The 24,729-nt window shown below is 46.9% G+C and overlaps 1 protein-coding gene and 1 long non-coding RNA gene across 7 annotated transcripts in view; one reads left to right on the top strand and one right to left on the bottom strand.

The window, feature by feature from the left end:
• The window catches only part of GARNL3 (GTPase activating Rap/RanGAP domain like 3), a 59,719-nt gene extending 40,275 nt beyond the window's left edge, over positions 1–19,444 (bottom strand). Inside the window, exon 1 of one of the 6 annotated variants that reach the window (XR_015797295.1) lies at positions 18,944–19,244. Coding sequence is in view for 5 of the 6 variants with exons in the window: in XM_088146986.1 (XP_088003112.1) it covers positions 18,944–19,041 (98 nt within the window). In the remaining variant the exon portion in view is untranslated. Of the gene's footprint in view, positions 1–6,168; positions 6,430–18,943; positions 19,245–19,310 lie in introns of those variants that run through there. The other 5 variants (XM_088146985.1, XM_088146986.1, XM_088146984.1 and 2 more) reach the window with 5 other exon arrangements.
• Positions 19,445–19,461: 17 nt separating this feature from the next.
• Positions 19,462–23,630, top strand: LOC112541696 (uncharacterized). The gene is made up of 2 exons (XR_003085669.2): positions 19,462–19,551; positions 20,230–23,630. It is a non-coding gene; the product is annotated as an uncharacterized LOC112541696 (long non-coding RNA).
• The last annotated feature ends 1,099 nt before the right edge of the window (positions 23,631–24,729 follow it).

Below are 24,729 nucleotides of genomic sequence, written 5' to 3'. Positions count from 1 at the left end.
TTCTCAGCAACCTTGACCCAGCTCCAATACGGTTACCGTTAGAAGGCGCAGTTAAGATTGTGGGCACATCACACACCCAATGGTTTGGCCAGTTCCTTGCCTCAAGGGCAAATGAACTAAGATTTCTCACCGAGCCGAAGGAAGCGTGCCTTAAGGTGCTTCTCGAAGGGATCCGGGCAGCCATCTGAAGATCTGACGCAGAGCCACCAGATTCCAGCTCTTCCTCTCCTTCTGGTTTTACTCTTGGTGTGGAGGTCAAGCAGATCCCACACTAGCAGGCTCACTTTTCTGTGGAAATGCCAGGATCCATCATCTGCCAAAGAGTGACTCAGAGATGGGCCTGGATCTTCCATCCCACAAGCCAGCCATTGGAAAAAATATATCCCCAAATTTGCACCTGCTAAATGTGTGGGATTTCTACTCCCCTTATCCTTAGTCAGCACAACAACAGGAGCGGAAGCCCAAGGCATCTGGAAGAGATGAGACTGGGGGAATCTGTACCAAAAAATAAATGAAAACGCCACCTCTGAGCACTAGGGGTCAAAGATTCTAATGGGAAACCCTCACACTGAGAGACAATGCGGTAGAGTGGTTAAGGTCCTGGACTAGGAATACAGATGCTACTTTTTTCCCAGTCCTGGAAGTTCCCTAGGGCACCCTTTCTCAACCCAACCTTCTTCCCAGGGTTGTTGTGGTAGGGAAATATAAGAAGCAGGAATGTTGGGTACACCACTTGATTGACCAACTGAGTGCCATCAAGTTGTTGTTGACTCTTAGCGACCACCTAGATAGATTTTCTCCATGATGGTCCACCCCAACCTGCCTCTTCAGCTCTTCCAGTGGTAGAAGGGCAGGATTCCAATTAGGTGAACAAACAAGACAGTTTAGCAGAACTGTGTCAGGGCCTGGTTAAAGGCCCATAGTTCATGCACAGGTTTTTTAACGGAAGATCATTGGGACTATAAAGAATGAGCAACAACCTAGCTCACAGTTGTTCGTTTTTGTCCCTTTGAGTCAGTTTTTGACTCCTGGCGACTGCCTAGACAAGTCCCTGCAGTTTGCTTGGCAAGGTTTTTCAGAAGTGGTTTGCCATTGCCTCCTTCCTAGGGCTGAGAGGGAGGGACTGGCCCAGTGTCACTCAGTTGTCCTTGGGCCTAAGGAGGGACTAGAACTCATGGTCTCCCAATTTCCAGCCTGGTGCTTCAACTACTATACCAAACTGGCTCTCCAGCCCATAGTAGACAATTTTAAAAAATGTTATTTTATTTCCTATTTTTAAACTATGGGAGATCAAAAATCCTCGAATGACTTCCTCCTGCTCAAGATCCTTTGCAAACTCCACGCTCAAGTTCTCTTTTGAGAGAGAGAAAAAACCTAGCTGGATCAATGCCAAGATTCAGCATTTTTCTTTTTGGGGATGGGGGAGCTCCTTAATATTGGACAGGAAAAAAACGAAGATGGATCTATCCAAACAGAGAAATATGCATTTTCCCCCCACCTAGTAGAAATATGAGTCAGCTGAGAAAGGGGAGGAGGGATCAGTTAGGTGTACTTTTATCTGTCTAGTGCCAAAAGGAGTCAAATACTGGGGATGTATCTTCCAGTATCAGGCTTAATTAAAGGTAAAAAGCAATTCCACCTTTAAAATGTACAATATTACTTCTGCTAGGACGGCTCGTGTCTGGATCCTCAACCACAGCAGTTGCCTAGCGTTCTGACTTAGCAGTCGGCAACTATAAAGGCACAGCTCACACCTGCCCACCTTTGGCCCACTAATGCTCCCTGCAGCTTCTCCGGATCATCTCTGTGCCTTGCAAACAAAACAGAAATGCCACCTAGTAACACCTCCTTATTTCAGCTGACATACGAAGAGACTTAATACCAAGTTGGGCATCAATCCAGCCAGCTTCTGAGGCCGGCTGACTGCAGTTTTCCAAGGTCTCCAGCAGAAAAAAAGCCTTCCTCAGCCTGAGGGGAGACAGGGGATCCGCTACAGATCCCCTGCCTTCTTTTCTGCTGACAGATCAGCCCAGTCATTACATCTCTCCTTTCAAGATACTTCAACCCGTAACTCCAAGCATTCATTCTGTGCTGGTCTTCCAACAGCACGCTGGAAGCTGCAGATCAGAAAGCCTACAGGCCAGTTTAAAAAAAAAACAAAAACACCCTCGATTTTATTTCATTTGCTTTAAATGGAATTAAAATGAATTAACCCCAGTAAAGCGGATGACTCATGCAGATGTACTGATTGTCTCCTTCTGTAACATTCAAAAAGCTCAGTGGGATGATTACATCCAGGTTTAGGAGCAAAGATTTGGGCAGTCCTGCCACTTTCAGAATGGTAAGACATCTTGGCTTCGTCTTCCTCCCCGAACTGCGCGAGCTCATGTTTTCTTTGCATTTCCAGAAAAAGTTGCACGCTGGCACTTTGGTCCAAACCACCTTTTTCATTTTCTGGTTTATGGAAGACCAAAGTCCAGCCGTCCATACCAGGAGCTCCCTACCCCCATAACCAAAGGTTCTTTAAAGAGATCAGACATACCTTTGGAGAAGGGAAGAGTTTATTAAGAGCATTTAGCCAAGAAGGGGTTAGCATAAGATTGGGAGACAGTCCGAAGGCATTCAGCCGACTTTCAGTTTAGCCATTGGGGTATGATTCATTTCAAGAGAAATGGGTATAAATCACAACTACTAGCACCATGATGTCTGATGGAAGCATTTCAGGGGAGTGCCAAAAATAATCTTTCAAGAAGGATCCAAGTTGTTGACTGGGAGTTCATGATCACCAGGCAATTCGAAATGCCAAAAGTTTTAAAATAACTTTTCGAGGAGATGGAGTAGCTTTTCTTGGGCCTCTCTCACGGCTCCTTTGGGGCTTTTCCAACAGTTCTCACAAAGCCAGGATCAGTTCTCAGTCCCCAAAATTCTCTAACAGCAAAGGATCTGTGCAGTCCTTGGGGTTCTCTGAGCTTGGCTGTTTTCTTGCAAACGTTTCATTACAAGGATCTCCCCCGTGTCTCCGTTGGAAATATGACCTTACCTAAATTATCCTCCAGCACAAAGACAAGACCCTGCCCTAAAATAAATCTAGCCCCCCGCCCCCAAGAGCATGCATGCATTTATCAGACCCCAAGCGATCCCTAAAAGATGAGGATTGCTGGGGGCCCATCAACAAGCGAAGGAGGAACATCAGGTTTTCTTTTAAGCAAATGAAGATGAGACAGGTGTGATGGCAGGAAGCAAAACCTGGTAGGGAAGAATTTAGCTGAGAGTCACAATGGTGTAGTGGTTAGAGCTCCCTTTCTGGTTTTCTAGGGTGAAGGGGCCTGTAGTCCAAACATCTGAAAGGCACCGTCAGGTTGGGAACACTCATCCCCCGCACACAACACAGAAAACGTCCATTCGGAACAGGGTTCACAAGGGTCTTTCCTGTCCCACGGCCTGGGTGGAGATTTCTAGAACTTGCACCTGTCAGGTTCAGCCCAAGAACAGCAATGAGGCCATCCAGTCCAGTCCAGTTCCTTTATTAGATCGGACCTAATAGACAGAATCTCGCTGAAGCAACACCCCGTGAGACTCTAGGGATGGGCCAGCCTCGTCCTCTTTGTCTTCCCACTCTCTTGTTGCAAGCTGAGGAAGTTGCACTTGCCCTGGGAAGCCTCTCCCCCCTCCTGACAACCTTGAACTTCCATTCCAGAATCGTCCCTGCTCCTGCCATCCATTACATCACCTGAATAAACGCCATCAAGGTTGTGTTAAGTTCTCATGGTACACTGATAATTCTCTTGGCCGCCATTACTGGACTTGTGGACCCATTTGGAAATCACCTCTCCAGAGGATAACTAACACTGGGAAGCTTGTCTCTACACTTGCACACATTTAATTTGAGCTCTTCCCCCTCCCTCTGCATGCTCTCCCATCAAAGTAAAGATGGTCAGCTATTTGGGGCAGGCTCCATTCTTTTGTACAGGATCTGTCCAGGCTTGGAGTATTGCTGGAGGGGGTCCAGCGGACGTCTTCACAGTTCTGGCATTCACTTTGACACGCTGCGCCTAGAAAGGGTTAGAAAGTCCCAAGCATTTCCCCAAAGGCCTGATCCAGCTCTGGTCATGGGAAAACCACCCGACGAAATAACTGTAGTCCGGTGGGACCTCTTCTACATTTCTTTCTTAAAGAGAGCCACGTAAGCAGCCAGTTCAACTGAGCTTATGGACGCACTGAGATGCAAATGGACAGATCTGGGTCCAGATCCACCTTAGCCTTGCTTCTTCTCTTGTTGGGTAAGACACCCTCTACCAGTTCCACCCACCTTTCTCTCTCCTGGTCATTGCAAGAGTGATTTTTGTCATCTGAGAAGAGGTTTATGCAACTTTTCCTCTACCCCCCCCCCCATCTTTTTCTCCTTTGGCATCAGGGCTTACTCCATGATCAGCCTTGCAGGAAAAGATTGTCTTGTTCGGTCATCTAAGCCACTCTAGCAGTTTAGGAAGAGGTGTGGAAGACTGGGATTAAAAATAAATAAATGGGTGCCCTAAACAAGACCTGCCAAGGAATGTACAGGTGATCGTGGAATGGATGAACCATTAAGAGAGGTGAGATGGCAACTCAACCCTGGAAAAGTAGAAAGTGTGAGAAAGAAACTCATTATAATCCCACCTTGATTCTGTCTGGTGTAAGATGGGGCAGAGGGAAACTCTGAGAAGTTTTCAAGATTCTCTTATTATACCCTATAACAATAACGTAGCATTCTTGGAATTCTGTGGTGTCTATTCCCAGAGCTGGCCTACCCCGAAGGGCTGATGCACCTGAAGAACACAGCCCTCTCACCCCACACAAATGCTCCCCAAGGAACAGGGTTAGCTGCAAGCCCTGGAGAGAGTTTATTCTCCCTCAATTTACTACCACAATACAGTCAGGCTTTGCAAATGCAGACCCACTGCTGTGCAATTCCATCTTTTTTGTACCCTGGATCCCCTCACCTGCTCCTTCTGAATATTTCTGAAGGCCATCCCAGGTCTTCTACTGATGATCCTTTGGCGAGGTTCACACCACACACTTTACATGTCAGCTAAAGGCAGGAGTAGCTGCGTTCCCACAGCATGCTAAGCTGGATAAGAGCGCCATTCAGTAGAGTGGGCAAATCCAGGAACAGGTTAATTCAGGCACCCAGATTAAGCACTGTGAATGCAGTGGGCTGAGCCAAGAACAACAGGCTGCTGTTTTAATTGCTCATTCACAGACTGTACCTCTTGATCTCCTCTCCTGCTGCCAACTTAGCAAAATTGTCATGTCAGGGGACCATCCCGTGGACATCAAGCTCCCGCAGACCCAAGATATCTGTTCTCCCACCCACCCCTGTCCTCACTACTTCACCCAACTGAAATGGGGGGGGGGGATTTCAAAGGTAACCCAGGTCAGTGGCAAGAGGAACCAAGTCAGCAGGCTGAAAAGCAAAGTCTAGACCTATACAAGGGGGTGCAGAGAGAGCGTGGGCCCTGAGTTTATGATCCAGGGTGTGTACACTTCGGTTGGCAACTCCCCTGGGGAATTCAATGTCATCCTGTCCCCACAACCTACTAATCCGCTTCCTGAAGAAGCCCATTTTCTGGGTGCACACGCTACCCTGAGTCAAAGACCCCAACAAGTGGGTTGCCACCCCAGATTAAGCCTCCAGAAATCTAATGGAGATTGACTCCAATCAAGCGTCACCTATTTTGGAAAAGCACCGCTGGGTCTTTTAACGGACCAGAGCATCACTATGGCCAGCGAGAGGAAGGTGGGGCTCTCTTTCCTCCAGCCCTCAAGGACTTTTGCTGCAGCACTCCAAGGGTTGGAGCATTTTTCTTCCCCACCGGGGACCCGAGCAAAGAAATCCACCAGGGATTTCCAAGGATGGCCAGAGGAAGAAGGTGGAGGAGCAGCACCCCTGGAATGCACCACCGCCACGCTTTCTGAGCACCCTCCGCCGCATCCTGGTGCTCCGCATCCACTGGACTACAATTCTCATCATCCTCCACCCCCGAGAACTGTCGCCCATCTCCAGGCTAGGGAGGGTTGCACAACCACCTCGGGCTCCACGAGGTCCCGCCCACAAGCAGATGAGGCCACGCCCATTGGTGGGCGGGGTTTCCACTGGCCCTGCCCCCCCCGGTCTCCACTGTTCCTTACCGTTGTGCAACGCTGAAGAGCCGTGGGTAAGCTGCTTCCACCCCGCTGGGCTCCATCCTTGCAGCATCTCCCAGGGATCATACCTCCGGCTGCGGGACCAGCTGGCTCTCCGGCTTGGCTTGGCAGCTAGCATTCCCCTCCCGCAGGCACTAAGGGTCCACCCCCCCCTGCTCCAGCCAATCACTGCCCCCGCTGGTACGCCCTTCAACAGGCCAGGGGCCAATCCTAGAACTGCCTTATAAGACCACAGACCTCCCCCGCTCTGCCCCTCCCCTCGCCGGGTGCGCCCTCCAATCACAGAGTCTTGCCAGAAACTGAAAACCGCCTTTCCGAGCGCTTGATGGCCAATCGCCGCCTTCCAAGGGATGCAGAGCACCTTGGGAAATGTAGTCCCTGGCATAGGTAAAGCGGTACCCAGTCTCCCCCCATCCCAAAAGCAGTGATGTTAGTGTGCACAGACTTCTTAACGGCTGTAGGTGGATATGAAGCCAAAATCGGCCAACATTTTAAAAAGTTCTAATCAACCTACATTCGAGCGCAGCAACATTTTACCTCCTTGATATCGGTACGCAGAGTTGATCAATGCCTACAACTGGGGGTGGCGGGGTAGGAAAACAAGAAAATACGGTACTGCTGTTGCACCTCCACTAGGCAAAGAACATTTCAGGGGCTGAAGTTCAGCCGTGCCTTCCCATTACACCCTCCGGCCTTTCCACCCCCAGCTGCTGCTCAAGAAACTCACATTCCTGAATTTTCAGTCTCGCTTTGCGTAGCATCCCAAATCAAGCTACCTGAAACGGCAGGTGATTTGCACAACACAGACTAAGCCGTAACGTATCAAGGCATAGTTGGGGGGCTGAACAGTTCCATTAGCTTGCTTGTGGCTCAAGCTGGCTGATCTTGGGGGTTTCGTGCCAAGAGACAGCAAATCCTGAAGGCCTGAAGTCTGTTATTCCTGATCTACGGGTGGGATCGCAGTTCCCTGCACACAGTGCAAAAAAACAAACGAAAAAGCAGTTCCTTTGATTTAATAGATACTTTGTATCTGCAGAGTAGTTCCTATGAATTAACAGTCCAGAGTGGTTACTTTGTATCTATAATATCCCTTTTGAATGAACAGCTCAGTCATGACCTAAGTCCCCCTTGCTTTAATGAGATACCTAAGGATGTTTCGGGATCCATCTAAATTTGCAATCCTAGATAGAGGACCTTGAGACTAAATTCCATAGAACTCAGTGGGCTTTACTCCTGAACAGTGAAGTATAAGCAGAGGAACATGTAACTTCATAGAATTTGCTCAATTATATTTCCCACCCAACACCCATCGCTAAAGGAGACCACCATGAACAACATCTGGAGAACAACATTCCCTGATTCTGATCTACCAATGTCCTACTGAATTAAGTGGGAGTTATTTCAGGAAAGTCAATATAGCCAGGGCACTGAAGGCAAGGAAGGGGGTAGGAGAAATATGGAGCAGTTATAAAAGCATTTACTGGAGTGGGTAGGAATGTTTCTTTTCTCACAATACTATAGTTAGTCATCACCTACTAAAACAAATTGGCAGGCAGGTTGTTATGTAGCATTACTCTGCAGAAGTCACTGCCGTAAGGTATGACAATGACCATGAGCTTACATGGTTTTTGAGGAATACCCCAGCCATCCTTAATGGTGCTTTCTGCAAGTATCAGGACTTGGACCTCTATAACTCCTATAATAAGTGCCATGGCCAGATGGAGCTTATGAAAGTCAAAGATTGACCTCCCTGGAGGACACCAGGTTGTTGGAGGCTGGATTAAGAGAATTGCAGAAAGCAACTCAGTTGGGTATCAATATCTAGCACTGTACCTCAAAACAGCTATGGAGGGAAATAAATCGTTGGATGAGATGGGCAGTCCAATCTAACCGAGCTCTCTACCGCTGCAATAGTTAGGGTGGAGGACCGAGAAACAAGACAGCAAGTTACTTTTCAAACAACAGTACTGGGAATGTCACCGACCTATAATTTTTATGGGGTTTCTCTCCCAAAATAGCAGACTTGGTTGCTTTGAGATGGCGAGGGAAAAGAAGGGAGGCCTTTGCGCTGGTTGCAAATTCCTCTGAGGTCCTGAAGTGTTTCCATATGTGGGACTTTGGAGATTGAAGACTAGTGGGGGGGGGGCGAGGGGGAATGGGAGGGGGGAGATGGATTTAAATTAGTAGAGATCACAGACTATTTTCTTCTTCCCCCTTGATCCTCACTTGAACTTCAGCCTCCAGCTAGAGGGAGCAGAAGGGCAGGTTAGCAGAGGCATCTTTTAGCCATCGATGAAAGCAGGAGGCCTTTTTCTGACCCTACGGCTGTGGTCTTCCAATCGGCTGCCAAAAGACCTGGGGATTCCATCAGAGAAGCAGCGGCTATTTAAACTCTCCAAATTCTGACCCTGAAGCATCACAACACAGCTGGCCTCCTTCACCGGCTTCTTTCTGGTTAGCGTCCAGACTCTTTCAACAGCAGCCCCTTTGGCCGCACAGCTTCCTGCCCTGGGAACCCACTTCTGGAAGAAGTGCCCATCTGCTAATTTAGGTGAGCTTTTGAGGAGTCTTTATTTTTTCTGTTGCAGCTGCTCACACAAGGGTAGGTCCTACCTGTTGAGGGATGCATCTTGATGGCGGAATTGGAGTGGGTCAACTTGGCTACAAGCCCCTTAATACGACGAAAAGAGAAAAGAAGACTAAAATATCGAATGTCTCATCGGCTTTAGATTATTTCTGACAGTCCAGTAGCATTCCTTCTAATTGTGAGCTCAATGGCTGGGTTCGCACAAAACACTCAACCCAGGTTAACAAACCACCATTCGCTGGCCATCCCATTGCAAGGGATTTGGCAAGCTTATTCTCTTACAATGTGCTCACTGGTGAAGGTGTTGATCGGTCACAGAACTCCCCTCATTTTCTCCTCCCCAAACCATAGCTTTGCTTAATTCAGGATATTTCTGTTTCCTACCTATCCCACACAATCAACAGAGAGTCTGATTATTTTTGTTGGAAGAAGAAGAGGAGGAGCAGGAGGAGAAAGAGGATGAAGTAGTAGTAATACTAATTCATCTCTTCAAGTTTTGATTGACAACCACTCAGCAGAGACAGTTAAAAAGAAAATTCTGGTTCCCCTCTCCAAAAAAAAGCAGGAGCAAAACACATTCAAAAAGCCTTATCACAAGGGAAAATCGGCCACTCTCCCATTACTCTCTTAAGATCCAGAACTGAAATGCAGAGGTTTTAATGAATCCCAAGTTTTTCTCAGAGCAAAGCAGTCCCCCCCCCCGCCCCTTATCATTTCCTTCAGCTATGGATTGTTAAAATACAACTATGTATTTGAAACTGCAGCATTAATTTACGCTTCCATCAAAATTCCATCTTTTTCCGCTCCTATAATGAGCCACTGAACAGGACAAGATTAGGAGGGTAGTGAATTGATGACTAGTTAAGCTCAGATGCAGTAGGCAATTGCTAATATGGGATGGATGGATGGATGGATGGATGGATGGATGGATGGATGGATGGGAGGGAGGGAGGGAGGGAGAGAGAGAGAGAGAGAGAGAGAGAGAGAGAGAGAAAGAAAGAAAGAAAGAAAGAAAGAAAGAAAGAAAGAAAGAAAGAAAGAAAGAAAGAAAGAAAGAATTAAGAGAGAGAAAATATGGAAGACAGAAAGAAAAAGATTACGAGACTGAATGAAAGAATGCTAGGGAAGGAAGGAAGGAAGGAAGGAAGGAAGGAAGGAAGGAAGGGAGGGAGGGAGGGAGGGAGGGAGGGAGGGAAGGAAGGAAGGAAGGAAGGAAGGAAGGAAGGAAGGAAGGAAGGAAGGAAGGAAGGAAGGAAGGAAGGAAGGAAGGAAGGAAGGAAGAAAGGAAAGATAGCAAGAGGAAGGAAGGAAGGAAGGAAGGAAGGAAGGAAGGAAGGAAGGAAGGAAGGAAGGAAGGAAGGAAGGAAGGAAGGAAGGTAAACATTCAGAAGCCACCCTGAGAATGCATTTGTAGAAGATCCACCCACCCGCCCACTCCCCGCAAAAAAAGCTTGATTTTATAACACCACTAACAGCTTTCTTCCTTGCCTCCTGCTGTCAGCATTTCTTGGCTATTTACTATGAACAAAAAGCAATACAGGCAACTGCTTTTTTTTTCTTTTTTTTAAGTAGGAAGAGTGAAAATGGGGAAGTCTGTGTCTATGACGCACACTCGCCAGCTGAGTTTTCAATCCAGGCTTGCAGTCTTGACCACTTCCAAGACTGAGATATCGGGTTGTTTTTCTTCCTCTTTAGTACAAGTCAGGGCAATCCACCAACACTGGAGGAGAAAAACGCACGTTCCTAGAGTGAGCTAAGCACACACAACGATGCACGAACTCTGCGTTGTGAAACATGACCTCATGCCACGCAGAACTCAACCCGCTTTTTAATAAATAACAAAGTTCAGGGCCCTGCTTTGACAGACTCACTGTCAGTTCAAGTCCATTAAATTTACTAATCAGTTGAAAACGAACCAAACCATTCTGTGGAAGCAAGAGCTTTATGACATGCACAGGGTATTACAGAGAACAGGGTTGTTTCCCCAGGGACAGGAAAGGCAAATGCATCTTTCAAGTGTCTTTATTTTCTAAAATCTGTTTCTCAAATCTGTTTTGGTGCTCCCGCTAAAGCATTTGTTTGCTTCCCAATACAGAGGGGTGGAAAACCATGATGCCAATGTTCTTGGCAGCACAATTCCCAGGAGTTTGAGGGCTGCAAAAAAAAAGAAAAAAAGGTTTGGGGATATGCAGATTGCCCTCTAAAAGATGAATGATAGGTGGGGAATTCCTCTTGGCATTGATACCTTGCTGTTTCCAAAGGCCTCACTGTGCCTGGAAGTAAGCAGGTTCTTGAAGAGTGTAATTGTTGAATCAGTTAAACAAAAGATGGTGGGGAGGGGGATGTCCAAGATGGGTGGAGATCTCCAGGTGGCTCTGGAATTTAAATAATGTGCCAGTTTGGGCAGAACTGCAGTGGATCAGGAAGGCAAAAACAGATGTAAGGCACCTGTAGGCAGCCAACTCCCTACCTTCTCAGCCCACCACTGATTGTAGAATAAGTTGGGAGGGATCTCAGTGGTCATCTAGTCTAACTCCCTGCTGGGTGAGGGTGCAACTTCAGCATCTCTACCCTGTTGTTGCTTAAATGGTTCCAGTGGTGCAAAGGCCATCCCTGTCTGCCAGTATATTCCACCAGTTAACAGTCATGCCATGTCACGGGCTGTGAGAATAACCTTGGGAGACAGGAGGAAGAGCCGCAGCCAGGGCAACAGTCAGATAAGAGACATCTCAACCCACAGGAGGAATGGAGGTGGAGAAAGCATCTCAGAAGGGACCCTCCCTAGTTCTCTGGACAGTAAAGGCAGGGGAGGGGAGAAGGGCTTTCAGACTTGCAAGGTTCTGTTGCTGTAACCTTACAATAAGGGTAATATTAACACTCATGGTTTTGGTTTCCTGTCTGAACTATCTCAAAGGGCCAAGTTGCCACCGGGAACTTTCTTCTGTACTGACTTGGTAGCATTTCCCTGGCTGATTCTACACTAGAGAAAATAAGTCTATTCCATCTCCTCTGTGGTAGACTTTTGGATGTTTGAAAACGATTGGTCTTCTTGTCTCCAAAATGAACATATCCAACTCTTGGGGTCTTTTTCCCAGCACTTGGTTTCCAGACCCTTTCACCTTCTGGACTATCTGCTCTGGCTTCCAAACATATCAGCGTCATGGCTTGTCAATGTCCTTTACGAGGTATGGAGCTCAGAAGGAGCTGTTCCAGATGCTGGGGCTGATCTTGTGAACTTCTGCGTACAAATGTGTATTTTCGATCCTTGACGATGGCAACTTTGCACCCTTCAGAGCACGCATGGCCTTGGAGCCCCATTTCTGCCGAGGGCTCCTTGAGCATGTGACAGACTTATGCGTACCTTGCAAAGGATTTGGGGAAATGTCTTAGGGTGTACACATGACTCACATGGTGTCCTTCCCAGCCTTGTCGCATGACTTGCTCAACCTCGCATATCATCTGGATCAGATCCAGTAGTAACTGAAAATAACCAGTCTTTCAGAGAAGTGGATTCACCGTTAGGGTCTTCTTTCCAAGATCCATCAACTCAGGTCGACTGCAAAATGGTGGCAACCATAAGATTTAATGCTCCAGCACAAAGATTTAATGCTTTCACTGCACTGCCTACTTCATGGAATGTTATGGGGCATGCTAGACAACCTTGTCCTCCATTTCTAAGCCTTCTGTTTCCCTTACAGCTTCTTCCAGAATTTCTCTAAACCAATGGTGAATTCATAGTCCTTTCACACAAACATGTTCTCCTGGTTGACCTCACTCACAGCTCTCTCAGGAGTCCAATTTAGCAAGGGAAAGAGAGCTCCAGTAATCCCTTTGGGATCTACCACAAATCAACCCAGAGGTCCACCTTTCATCCTCCAGAGATGTAGGGTTGTACTCCTCTAAACTAAAACCTTAAATGCAGTGGCTGTATTCACACAACCACTAGGGTAAGTTGTGGTGTATTATGTCCTGGGAATCGAAACAACTAGTTTCATTCATAATCAAAAGTTAAGCAGTCCGTGTTACTTTCATTTCTTCCCCCATTTTGTAAATCAGCTTGCACATTCAGTAAAACGAACGTGTCGCAGTCCAAGAAAAATGTCAGAGCATTTTTTTTAAAAAGGGAGAGAAGGAGGAAGCACAAAGTGTTACTGTTATATTTCCCTCCACATACACACATCATCGCGCTGTTGGAATGCAAATATTTACCCATGCAAACCTATACAAATAAAGCATTGACCTAGAACTTTCAAAATCATTTTTAAAATAATAGATGGGAGTCAGATACAAGACAGTGAGCTGGTGCAAACCCATTGAGCGGGTATTTTCTGCCTATGGCCCTGGCAAAAACATAAAAAGCCTCCTTTCATCACACACTGGCTCAAAAGCCTTCAAAGGGGTTTTGCCACAAAGAAATCCTACATTTCCATACAGCTAAGCCTGTAATTTTCAAGAATTTCAGTTAGGATTGCCAAAAGTGTGTGACTCCAAAAGGATGGACGTTGCAAAAAACCAAAAACCAAAAAATGCCTTCCTTAAAAGCCCAGTGAAAAGAGAAAGAAATTAATAGAAACAGCTCCCGTAAACACTTTTTTAAAAAAAAAAAATTAGAAATTCAACAGAGAAAGCATTGCCGTCTCTGTGCTAAAGAAAGCTTAACCGGTAGGCTTTCTTTCTCCTAAGTCATTGTTAAAAGCACAGGTTATCTTTCAAGAGGCAGAGGAGAGACAGGAATAATAATCAGAGATGGCATTATAATAGGGCAGCAATTTCAAAACTGGGTAACGTAACACACTGAGAACGGGTAGTGGGTAGAGAGATGAATTCACTGGCGGTTAGCAAATGGGCTGGCAGTGTATCCTGGCTTTAGAGAGACCAGCTTGGTTCATCTATCAGACAAAGAGAGGAGCATATACCTAATCCATCTGCTTCTTCTTTCCAGCCAGAAGATTGGGACCAAAAACGCTGAAAACAAGCACATTCTGGTCTGTGTCCTCCAAGGGTTCAAGCATTTCCAGATTGTATGCACAGTACACTTTAAGAAGCCGATTTATCCAGCTCCGGTGCTGGTGCTAAGTTTATGCAACTTTTAAACATTTGCGTGCTTTCCTCTTCCCTCTGCACTCCCGGTTCCTTTTGCATCGTGCTCGTCCCACCACAAGGGCACCAGCAAAGATGATCTTATCTTTTCATTTCTGCACAGCAGTTGGGAAACTCCAGATAACTCTTCAGTGAATTATCATTTCGCAATTTTAATCCACTGCCTTTCTAATTCATCTCTGTTAAAGAACCGGGGGCAGAGAAGAATATTTCCTATTATTTTAACAGAAGAGAATATATGTAGCTCGGGGTTGAACTGTAGAGTCCTTGGGGTTCTCCAAGCTCAGAGAACCCCAAGGACGCTACAGTTCCTATTATTCTTTTAGTAACCTTTAGCAAGCGCTTCTTTCCAAGTTTTTAACTTAAGCAGCAAGTCGTTTCTTTTCTTTTTAAAACTTAAACACATGTTGCAGGGCCAACAGGCAGACGCCCCAAGACCAGCTCCTCATGTCTTAACCTTGGCTGCTGGCCTCCGAACTTCAGGTTGGAAGAACTGAGAAGCCTTCCCCCACCACCTTGTTCTACTTGGCACGTTTACCATGAAACTTGCAGTCTGTTTCAAAACTAAATTACAGATCAAAAAGTTAAGTGTTTTTGAAGAAATGGTATGACTTGATCTAGATCTTCCTTAGCCAAGTAAGCTTGGGAAGGCTTTGGGGGAAAAAAGAAATACCCCCAGTTTTCCAAATAGCCCAGGAGCACTGCCCAATATATCTTGTTCCCAGAAACAGATATTCAGTTAGCAACTGCTTCTGATAAAGCAGTTTGGTTTAACCCATCAGGCTAACAGATCTCTTCCTTTCCATACATTCATTTTATCATCCCTTTAAAGCCATCTCGTACCAATGCTTTCATTCATAAATGGATTAGACATCCTACAAAGAAATCTTTATTTTTCGCTGGCCTCCATATATAGCCCGTCTGCCCATTCATGGCATGGCCCTAAGGTGTTTTTTTTTTAAGGGGGTGGGGAGCTGATAAATATTCTCCACGTGACACATTATTTCATAAACTTCTATGGTGTGTCATAGCTCTCCAGCTGATTTAGACATTTTCTCTGGTTTGGGGGTATTCCTTCCTGCCCCTCAGCCACTGAAGAAGAATGATAGAATTGCCCAAAATGTTCCAAGTCCAGCTGCATTTGCATTGATATCAGCGTGGGCAATCCCAGGCCCCAGGATCCCCTCCGATCCCCCACCCCACCCCCTGAACTCTAACCACCATTGGAGAAAATGGCAAGGCTGATTTTGTTGATCATGTTGAGGCAGGGAACATGAAACATCCGTTTGCAAACCCTAGAATAAGTTTAGCACAATATTTAAGCAGAAGGAAAAATGGCGTTCTGCCCCTCCCTGCAATAGAAAAGAATAACCTTGAAAATACCCACCCTGCTTATGCATGTGATCCAGAATCACTCCCTTTGAACCTTCCCTTTGCCCTTGTTTTCATATTTCCTATAATCCCGTCAAAAATATTAACTCTGAACCCTGGCCAGTTAAAGGCTGCTGAATGCAAATCCCTGATTTATATAACTCTGCATGCATGCTGTCTTGTTTTGCAATAGTCCTAGCACAGATTTCTTGCCACCAACAATGGCTGAGTCGATTTTTCGACTTTTGCACCACCTACCAGAACCTCAAGCTAGTTTCCTTTGTTAATCCTTGTCATTTTTATTCTTTCAGAGTACCCAGGGAGCTGCAGCATTTTGCTCTGGCAAACACTGCTTTCTGCCCATGCCTCTTAGGAACTTCACTCGCCATCATGCTGCCCATTTTACCCGAGCTTGAAGAAGTCCTGTCAAAGCTATCTAAAATAACATGATTTTAGGGCGGGGTGCTGGGTTTATTCCAGTAGTAATGTATGGCTGTGAGAGCTGGACCATCAAGAAGGCTGAGCGCCGAAGAATTGATGCCTTTGAACTGTGGTGCTGGAGAAGACTCTTGAGAGTCCCCTGGACTGCTAGGAGGTCAAACCAGTCAATTGTAAAGGAAATCAACCCTGATTGCTCATTGGAAGGATTGATAATGAAGCTCAAGCTCAGATACTTTGGCCACCTAATGCGAAGAGAGATCTCTTTGGAGAAGACCCTGATGCTGGGAAAGATTGAAGGCAAAAGGAGAAGAGGACGGCAGAGGATGAGATGGTTAGATAGCATCACTGAAGCAATGAGCATGAAACTGAGCAAACTCAGGGAGGCAGTGAAGGACAGGAAGGCCTGGCGCAATATGGTTCATGGGGTCACGAAGAGTCGGACACGACTTAACGACTAAACAACAACAAGCTGGGTTTATAGCCTGATCATTCCCCACCCAGCAGGAAGTGGAAATTGACACATTGGGAAGCACCAAATGGCAGAACGTTGACCTACTTCAATGGGTGTCAAAAGTCTATTTCTGGATAATCCTTTCCAAGCAAATCCACCCTTATGCACAAAGGAGATGCATAATGATGGTTATGGTTGTTGAGAGGTTCACACTGCAACAGACCTTAGCTAAGCCTTGTGAGTTCATGCACAGGGCAAATGCCCCTAGAACACTCCCAGGTTAGAGCTTGCTATTCACACATTACTTTCATCTCCTTTTTGTACCCAAGGCCTTTGTTGCTGTTGCCATCATGCCTGGGTTTGATGCACAGGTTATATATACAATATAAATATAAGGATCCAGGCTCAAATTATCCTACTTTGGACACATTATGAGAAGACCTAGCTCTCTCAAGAAGGCTCTGATTACATGAAAGGTGGAAGGAAAGGAAAGATGAGGATGGCCAGCAGCAAGGTGGATGGGCTTAGTTACAGTGGCAATGAGTGCATCATTGGAAGAGCTGAAGGAGCAGGTTAGGGACAGATCAGCATGGAGAAGGTCTATCTATGTAGTCATTAAGAGTCAACATGACTTGATGGCGCATAATTGATCTCTGTCAGTCAATGCAAAGACCCAGCTTTCTGGAGAAGCTCTAATGCTGGGAAAGGTGGAAGGAAAGAGAAGAGGGCAATCAGGAGCAAGGTGGATGGACTCAGTTACAGTGGTGATGGGGGCACCATTGGAAGATTTGAAAGACCAGGTTAGGGATAGATCGTTATGGAGAAAATCTATCTATGTGGCCCCTGAGAGTTGAAAACAACTTGATGACATATAATCAATCAATCAATCAAATATAAGGATCAACTTTAAAAATTACTTGATAACTCCAGGGATTAGTCTGAGCCAGCCAATCTAATTCCAAGTTTGACTAGTCAGTGTGTCTTTAGGAACCTATATTTTATTGCTGGTCCCTCAACAATGATTATCAAGGGTTAGACTGCTTTGATACATGGACTTTGATACATGGACTGTTCCCCAAATTTCTCAGTGGGTACTAATTGCCCTTTCTGTTATCTTTTCTAAGTCTTGTTTCCACTTATGCTATTTACTTGAATCCCATGTTACTCTTAAAACTCTCTTTTAAGAAAACGGGCCCATGAAACTTCCAAGTCAAGATGCTCATCGATCTCAGCCCAGAATCCTGCCTTGGCTGTCCACTTGCAAGGTCTCTCCTAATCTTGCCAATTCCATCTCCTTTAAAACGAGGGATTGCAGGAATTTAAATGGGGATCTTTTGCACTTGCTTCAGGTGCTCTGTTACTAAGCCACTGTTTAATATCCACAGATATTTGGAAGGAGGGAGGGAGGGAGGGAAGGAAGGAAGGAGATGGGGAAGGAAGGGAAGGAAGGAAGGATCAGAGAAGGGAGGGAGGGAGGGAGGGAGGAAGGAAGGAAGGAAGGAAGGAAGGAAGGAAGGAAGGAAGGAAGGAAGGAAGGAAGGAAGGGGCAATTCTCTCCTCTCTGAAACTGTTAATCCAGTTTCAAAATCCAAATTACCAGAATAGTGTAGTAGCTGCAGGCAAATAGATGTTGTGATGCTATCTGGATAGAGGTTGGGGAGAAAGCTTAAAGACCCATTCAGAAGAGGGTGCAAACACAGCTGGGTGAGTTTAGTGTATCTTGCATAAGTGAAAGGCCGTCTGTAGCTATCTAAAGGAAAAGTGTGGATGCAAAGCTTGTCTGCTTTGCTTTGAACAGAAATCCTAGTTGGAAATGCAAAATGGGGGTTGGGAAGCACAGCCAGTCTATGAAGCAAGGAAGAAAGTGTTTCTGAGCATCTGTTCAGTCCGGGAATTCCTTGACCAGGATCAAGTCTGCAAGACCATACGCATAACAGCCCACCCCTGGTTTCCAACCATACCTCTGTAACATTTTTTTTTCATCCCGACAACCTAGTTTAGCAGGAGGAGGAAACTCTTTTGTTAGATAAGGGGAATTGGGAACCGTTGTTGGCTTACTCCAAATTGTTCAGATGCCAGTAGCAGGTCTTGAGTCCCCTTTTCACCTGACCCCCATCTGAACACCCCCTCCCCAGAGGCTTGGCTTGGCTGAAGCTGATGGCAAAGAATCAGAGTGCAAAACCCCTGCCAGCCCCCATTCACCCAAGCTGGCATTTCCCAGACATGTTGCACCACCTCTCCCATCACCCCACCTGGCACAACCGTGCTAGTTGAGCATGGTGGGTACTGTAGTCCCACACAGGTCGGCGAAGGCGGCTTTCCATTTGCAGCCCCTTCCCAAGATGATGCCTTAATCTGGATTCTGGTGCTGGCTACAGTGCCCATCAGGCTAGTGCTGGCCAGCCTGATAGGTACTGTAGTCCAGCCCAGCTGGGGGAAAGGTTGCTTCAGCTTTGCCAGCACCCTAACCCAGGCTGTCCCATTGCGGGCGGCTGCTGAATCCCACCATTTGTAGCTGGAGCGAACCACGGCCCACGGGCGCACAGGAGGATGGGAGATGGAGTCCAGCATATCTGGAAGGCACGAGGCTGGGGAAAAGTTGGAGCTGGCCGGCGATTCCCTGGCAGCAGCGTTCTCGGCCGCCGCCGCCGCCGCCGCTCTCCTCCATCCCAACGTGGCACGCTCAAGACGCAAACCAAAACACGGGGGGAGCCGCGCTCAGATTCCCCGCTGGATCTCCCCGGAGCCTTCCTCCCGCTGCCCCCGCCCCAGCCTCATCTCCCGCGCCGCCCCCTCCCCCGCTCACTTACGGGTCTCCTTCGCTCTCGCATTCAAAGCTGACCCCCTTTCTCAGCAAGGCGGCGCGCCGGCTTCTCAGCCGGGACAAGGGGGCTGCTTCCAACGCCATCGCCCGAGGTCCTGCGCCGGGGGCGGCCCGGGCCAGCGGGAGGAGCGAGCGACCGAGCTGGGGCCGGCCGGCCGGCTGGCTGGCTGGCTGGCTGTCCCTGGCTGGTTTCTCTCCCTCTCCGCACCGCTTCTCCGTCCCTCCCAGCGCCTGGACCCGCCCCGTTTTGGCGAGGGGCGCCCGGAAAAAAGAGGAGGAGGAGGAGGAGGAGGAGGAGGAGGAGATGGTGAAGAGAGAGGCCCCGAACTCCCAGCCCCGAGGCTGGCCCCTACCTGGCGCCGCTCCAGTCCTTCATCGCCGGCGCTGCCTCGAAGCCCCTCGCCCTAAGAAGCCAAGGGGCGGGAGGCTGAGGCGCTCTGCACATGCTCAGACACCCTGCGCGCGGCCCGCCTTGCCTTGCCTTCCCTTCCCGTGCGGGTGAACGTCATCTTCCCCAAAAGCGAAGGAAAGCAATCGAGGGAAAGACGTGCGGTGGCAAAGGGCTGGCATGACACAGGAGCTGCCTCCGACTAGGTAGGTTCGCACGTGCTGGAGACCCAGGGGCTGCATTTACAGAAGGGGTTCCGCCCGGCTCGTTTAGCCTGGGCGGGGTGTCTGTCGTACGGCGGAACCTCTTTGCTTAGGTTACGGTTCAGGGTATTGTGCCAACCCCAAGAATGGGCAAATTCAGTAACTAGGTTCGCCGAGATGGCAAAGACAGCCCCTGAGTCCGACCCTTCCCCTCCTGGTTGGGTAGAAAACACCGGGGCTTCCCCATGTTGGGAGATAATAGGTCCCCTTCTTTGGGGAACATCAGTAAACCTACCACAACCCTGGAAAGCTTTGGACAATGGCTTGTTGAACAAGCCACGTGGCCTGGTTTGCACGTAAGGCTAAATGAACACTGGCAGGTTTCTCAAGTCTCTGCTTGTTCCTTAATCCAAATGCCAGAGCGGTGGCCGTCTAAACGTTTTGACTCCCTTCCAATATCTTTTGACTTAATGTGGACTGTCCTAAATAATGCGGCCACCTCTGCCTGGTGACTTCTCAGCCTGAATTCAGTTTCACAGCAAGTGGAACTGCTGGAAATGAGATAGTCAGCGTCTGTTTTATTCTGCCTTATGCTTAGCTCAAAAGTTGCGCAAAAAGGGGGTGATGATTATGAATGCCTGTCACGATCGTGATCCAAGTTTAAAAGACTCCCCTTTCCAGCCTTCCAGGAAGAGCAGCGTGGACATGCCACAGCAAGCGAGAATGCGGAAACAAATCCCTTGTTATCAACAAGAGTGGATTAGTTATTTCTGAAGAAAACGAGCCTAGAAACCAAACACACAAAAGGATTAGCACACGGAGACTGTGACCTTGTGGGTTTCCTTCGTTTCCTGATGTATGTCACCTCTCCACAGGGAACCGAAATGCATCTCTGAAGCAAATCTTTAACCTTGAAGAGCTTTGCCAGTAGAGAGCATGGAGTGCGAGTTTTATCTCAAAACTTTATCTGCAGAGTCCTTGGATAAATAGGCACATCCAAGCTCTCAAACAGGTGTTTGCGGAAGCAACGCCTTTGATCTTGGAGGAGTTTGAAGGAAGGTCTTGAGTAGATGGTCTACCCAATGTTCTGAGGTCTCCCCTGATAATCACCCTCCCCTTTTTTGCCTTGAAGGGGGGGAATCTCAGGCACTGTTTAATACTTGCTAGGTGAATTGGTAGAATTCTCGTTCATGAGGCCAGGGGTGGGAAATCTGTCACCCTCCAGATTTTGCAGAATATTTTACAGTGGTATAGCCAGTGAGGGATGCTGAGAGCTATAATTTAGCAACATCCTGAGGACCTCAGATGTCCCTTCTTTCTTTCAAGCTCTTCCTCTGGTCCTCTAGAAAGTAACGTGGGAATGCCTGTTACATACATGGGTAAAATACACAAACACACACAAGCTTCCACAGTGACATCATGGTTCAGGGTTGGTTTAGAAACACACAGGCTCAAGTCCACTTCAAGTATGGAAGCTCACTGAGGGACCTTCCAAGGCTGTTGCTGTGAATTAAAATTAGAGGAGGGGGGGCTAAGCTCCAAGATGGAAAGATGGAATCTAAAGTTAACTAATAATAATTTATGTTCCACATAAGCCTGGGTTGAACAGCTGGCTTTCCAAGGCTGCCTTCCTGTCCACCTTCTGGTTTTGACGGGCTGTTCTGTTTTGCTTCCTGTCTTAATTGTTGAGCTTGACTCCTGCTTTTTCATCTCTGCTGGACTTGCTTTTCAGACCAGTCTCCGAAAAGACCTTTCTCCTTATATATCTAAACGTCCGTGAAAATTGATATCCCTGCTTTGCAAAACGCATGCAAAAAGCAGGACCTTCACTGTAAAGGTCCCCCAGGTGTGGCCTGAGTAAGATCTGGTCCTTCTAAAAGGCAAAGAAACACTTGGGTTAATAATAGAGTCCCATTCATGGTCACTGAAAGCAGCTGCGTTACTCCAGCTGGATTTCTGGGGTGTACCCACCTCACATATTTTGGCCCAGTATGCCAAGCCAGTAGCTGGCTGTGACCTGTGATTGCCTTCCTGACATGATTGATTGGCTGATTATGTGACATCAAGTCATTTTTGACTCCTAGCGACCACATAGATAGATTTTCTCCGTGATGATCTGTCCCTAACCTGTTCTTTCAAGCGTCCCAATGGCACACTCAGGTCACCTGTCATGAGAATTGATGCAATTCTCTGCAAAGACGTGGGAGGGCAGCAGCCACATACAGAGACACGCAGGAGTCTTCAGATAGCTCTTGAAAGAGTGCCACTATGTACGTACTGCTTTTTATTTGGATAGAGCAAAACGGACATAGAGCGTTGCCAGTTAACCAAATGATCCATAGTGTTAGCAACTGACCAGATGAAGCTCAGCTGAAGACCGTGAGATAGAAACCTTTCCATTCTTTGCCATTTCCTAGGTTGCCCAGATGTTTGCAGATCTGGCAGCTCTCTTTAATAGCAACTCGGGAGAAATCAGAAAAAGCCTTTCACGTCCAAAGATATACCAGATCCTTCACTCATTTCTGCCTAGCAACTTGTTGCTTGGGGCAAAGCAGCAGGAGCAAGTTTAACCATTGGCAACCCCACGCAGGTGTTCACCTTCTCCACCTAGAGGGTTTGTCCCGATTCTCTGCAGGAGGCAATTCAAACAAACTTCTTTTCATGAGCTCAAGCATTTTACCCAAGATTAAATGGGCACGATTTTTCTTGCGGGGCGCTTGCATGAGATTGATCTATCGGGGCTTGATGGTCCCATAGTGCCCGAGTTGGATGGGCTTGGAAGAGTGGGGGAGTAACTCCAAAACCAAAAATCATTGGAATCACTGACTTTCATCTCTCATTTCTGGCACTCTCTTTTTCCCTGTTCCTTCTTTTTTAAAAATGAGGATTGAAAAGATCATTCTAAAATGTCTTTTCACACAGATTAATAGTGGAGACTTCGCCATGTCTCCTCCAAAGCAAATTTCTGTATCCTATGAACTTATTTCCAAAATAAATTTGCAGAGGTTCAGAGTTTAAAAAATACAGGGCTTCCCCAAACCTTTTGAGCGGGGGGTACTTTCGTATTTCTCCTATTTTTAACGCCACATTCCTAAATGCAGCTCTACGTCTTTGGGGGTGGGAGATTCAGTTATTGATCCTACAGAGCAGGGCCTTCTTGGTGGCCCCAGTTTGGTGGAATGATTTCCCAGGGTCCTCCTAGACTGCTTTTGAAATGTATCTGTTTTCTAAAGCCTCCATTTAGAGACAGGGAGAAGCAGAACCAGGGTGCAAACCTATTCTGCTTCGAATACGAAAGTTTGCAGAATGTAATCTGGGTGGTCTCATTGTGCAAAATGCATCTTTTAAACTAAGCACTTAAGCAGTTGTGTAAAAGTGTGGAAGGCATTTTAAGCAGATACACAGGGCAGTACTTTCCTTTCTTGCTTCAGCAACGGCTGTAAACACCTTCAGGCAGCCAGTGTTTCATTTGCTTTGCTTTACTAGTGCTCTCATTAAAGTACTCATCATTCTAATACAACATAAATTCTAATTCCAAAACAGCACACAAAGTTTTTCCCATATCAGGAAAAGCAAACAGCTAAAGATTAACAAGGGGAAACCTGAAAAGCGGCAAAGAGAGAATGTAGACATCTTTGGCAAGTGACGGGCTCTGCAAACTGATGTCAGTCTCAAAGACATGTCAGTTCCTGCCTTCCTTTTGTAATATGGGAAAAAACAAAGAGGGTGTTTGTTATTGTGGTCACATGTGAACTGGCACGGGACAGCGAGGCTGGCCCTGCCATTAGGCAAAATTTATGGGACACCTCAGGCACCAGACACTGGAGCAGGAAGGCGTCCACTTTTTACAGGGTCTCTCTCACCCCCAAAAGTATTCATCTCTTTGCTCGAGTGCATATGTACAACTCTTGCCCCCATTTCTCATTTACCTGCCTTCTCCCAGAAAAATCACTTTTTGCAGAGAAACGAACCTGTAATGTGAAGCCAGGACTCCCAAAAAATGATTCATGCTCTTGGCTAGATGATTTCTTTATTCTCCATGCTAACTGCTTCCAAATAAAATGTAAAGGCTTTCATTATGACCTTCTGGATTTTCCCAGACAAAGAGGGTGTGTTGATGACTCTTTCTAGCAGCCAGGTGTATTTCTCCTTCTATCCCATGATGAAACCTATCAGCTATTCAAGCATTACTTCATGATGAAAAGAGACTATTCCAAGAAAGACAGCTCTCTATACATGCAGAGAGTCAGGTGCACATAATAACAGTGTGATATCCCAGAATATAGTTGCTCAATTTGACCTTAGTTGTCAACCCAGGAAAGTCACCATAAAGCAGGATTAACCAAACCTTGTCTTAATACAATAGATAAAACCAAACAAGGGCTGCTTATTGTTGAACAGAATTCTTCCTGTTGGATTCATTTCACTGCCCAACAGCTGAAATGCCAAGAAGTTGGAAACTCTTTGAGTTAAAGATAGGCTGGAGAGGAAGGGAAACCCCAGATCGCTGATATCATATAAGTCGTTTAAAATAGATCACGACAGCTGTGGGGCCTAACTGGATTCTCGTTTTGTTTTTTAAACTGGGGATGCTTGTAGGGGGGGACTGTCTGCTTGGGATTCCCCTGGCTTGTTTGTCTGCTCCCTCTCATACTTCCTCTCCCTTGTTAAAATAAAGTGAATAAAGAAGTTTGTGGGAAGACACACAACGAAATTAGCAGGACAGTAGTGCTAGCTGGGCCCTGAAGAGGAGAACTGAAACTGATCATCCTCTGGTCAACCACCCCTCCTGCTTTATAATGAGGTGGGAATGACTGAAACTGACCGGTATGGGGAAACTGGTAAATAATCAAAGCTCAGAAGAGCTCCTCACATTCCAGATGCCACAAGGAGGAACGGTTGGACTGTTGCCTTTCCAAATATTGTGAAAGCAGGAATTACCCCCATAGTGGCATTTTGTCCTGCTGTCCTTGCTGGGAACCATGAGAAGCTAGATTCAGAAGTAATGGGGAGGGTGGGCTAGTCTGAAAGGAAACTAAATTAGAGAGAAAGAACCATGGTGGGGCTGGTTAATAACAAGAGGGACGTGACTGCAGGCACTCTTCTCAGCCCTCCCAAAACACAGGTCTGGTCACCTCCACAGCAGGTCCCTGACCTCACCCCCAGGATGATGGAGGGCAA

This window comes from Python bivittatus, unplaced genomic scaffold (genome assembly GCF_059951505.1).
Source record: "Python bivittatus isolate LINGU-HERP-01145 unplaced genomic scaffold, Pbiv_v1 ctg000160_np1212, whole genome shotgun sequence".
In the NCBI taxonomy this organism is placed as follows: domain Eukaryota; kingdom Metazoa; phylum Chordata; class Lepidosauria; order Squamata; family Pythonidae; genus Python; species Python bivittatus.
The sequence above is the reverse complement of the archived record's forward strand: the minus strand, read 5'-3'. Positions and strand labels throughout refer to the sequence as shown.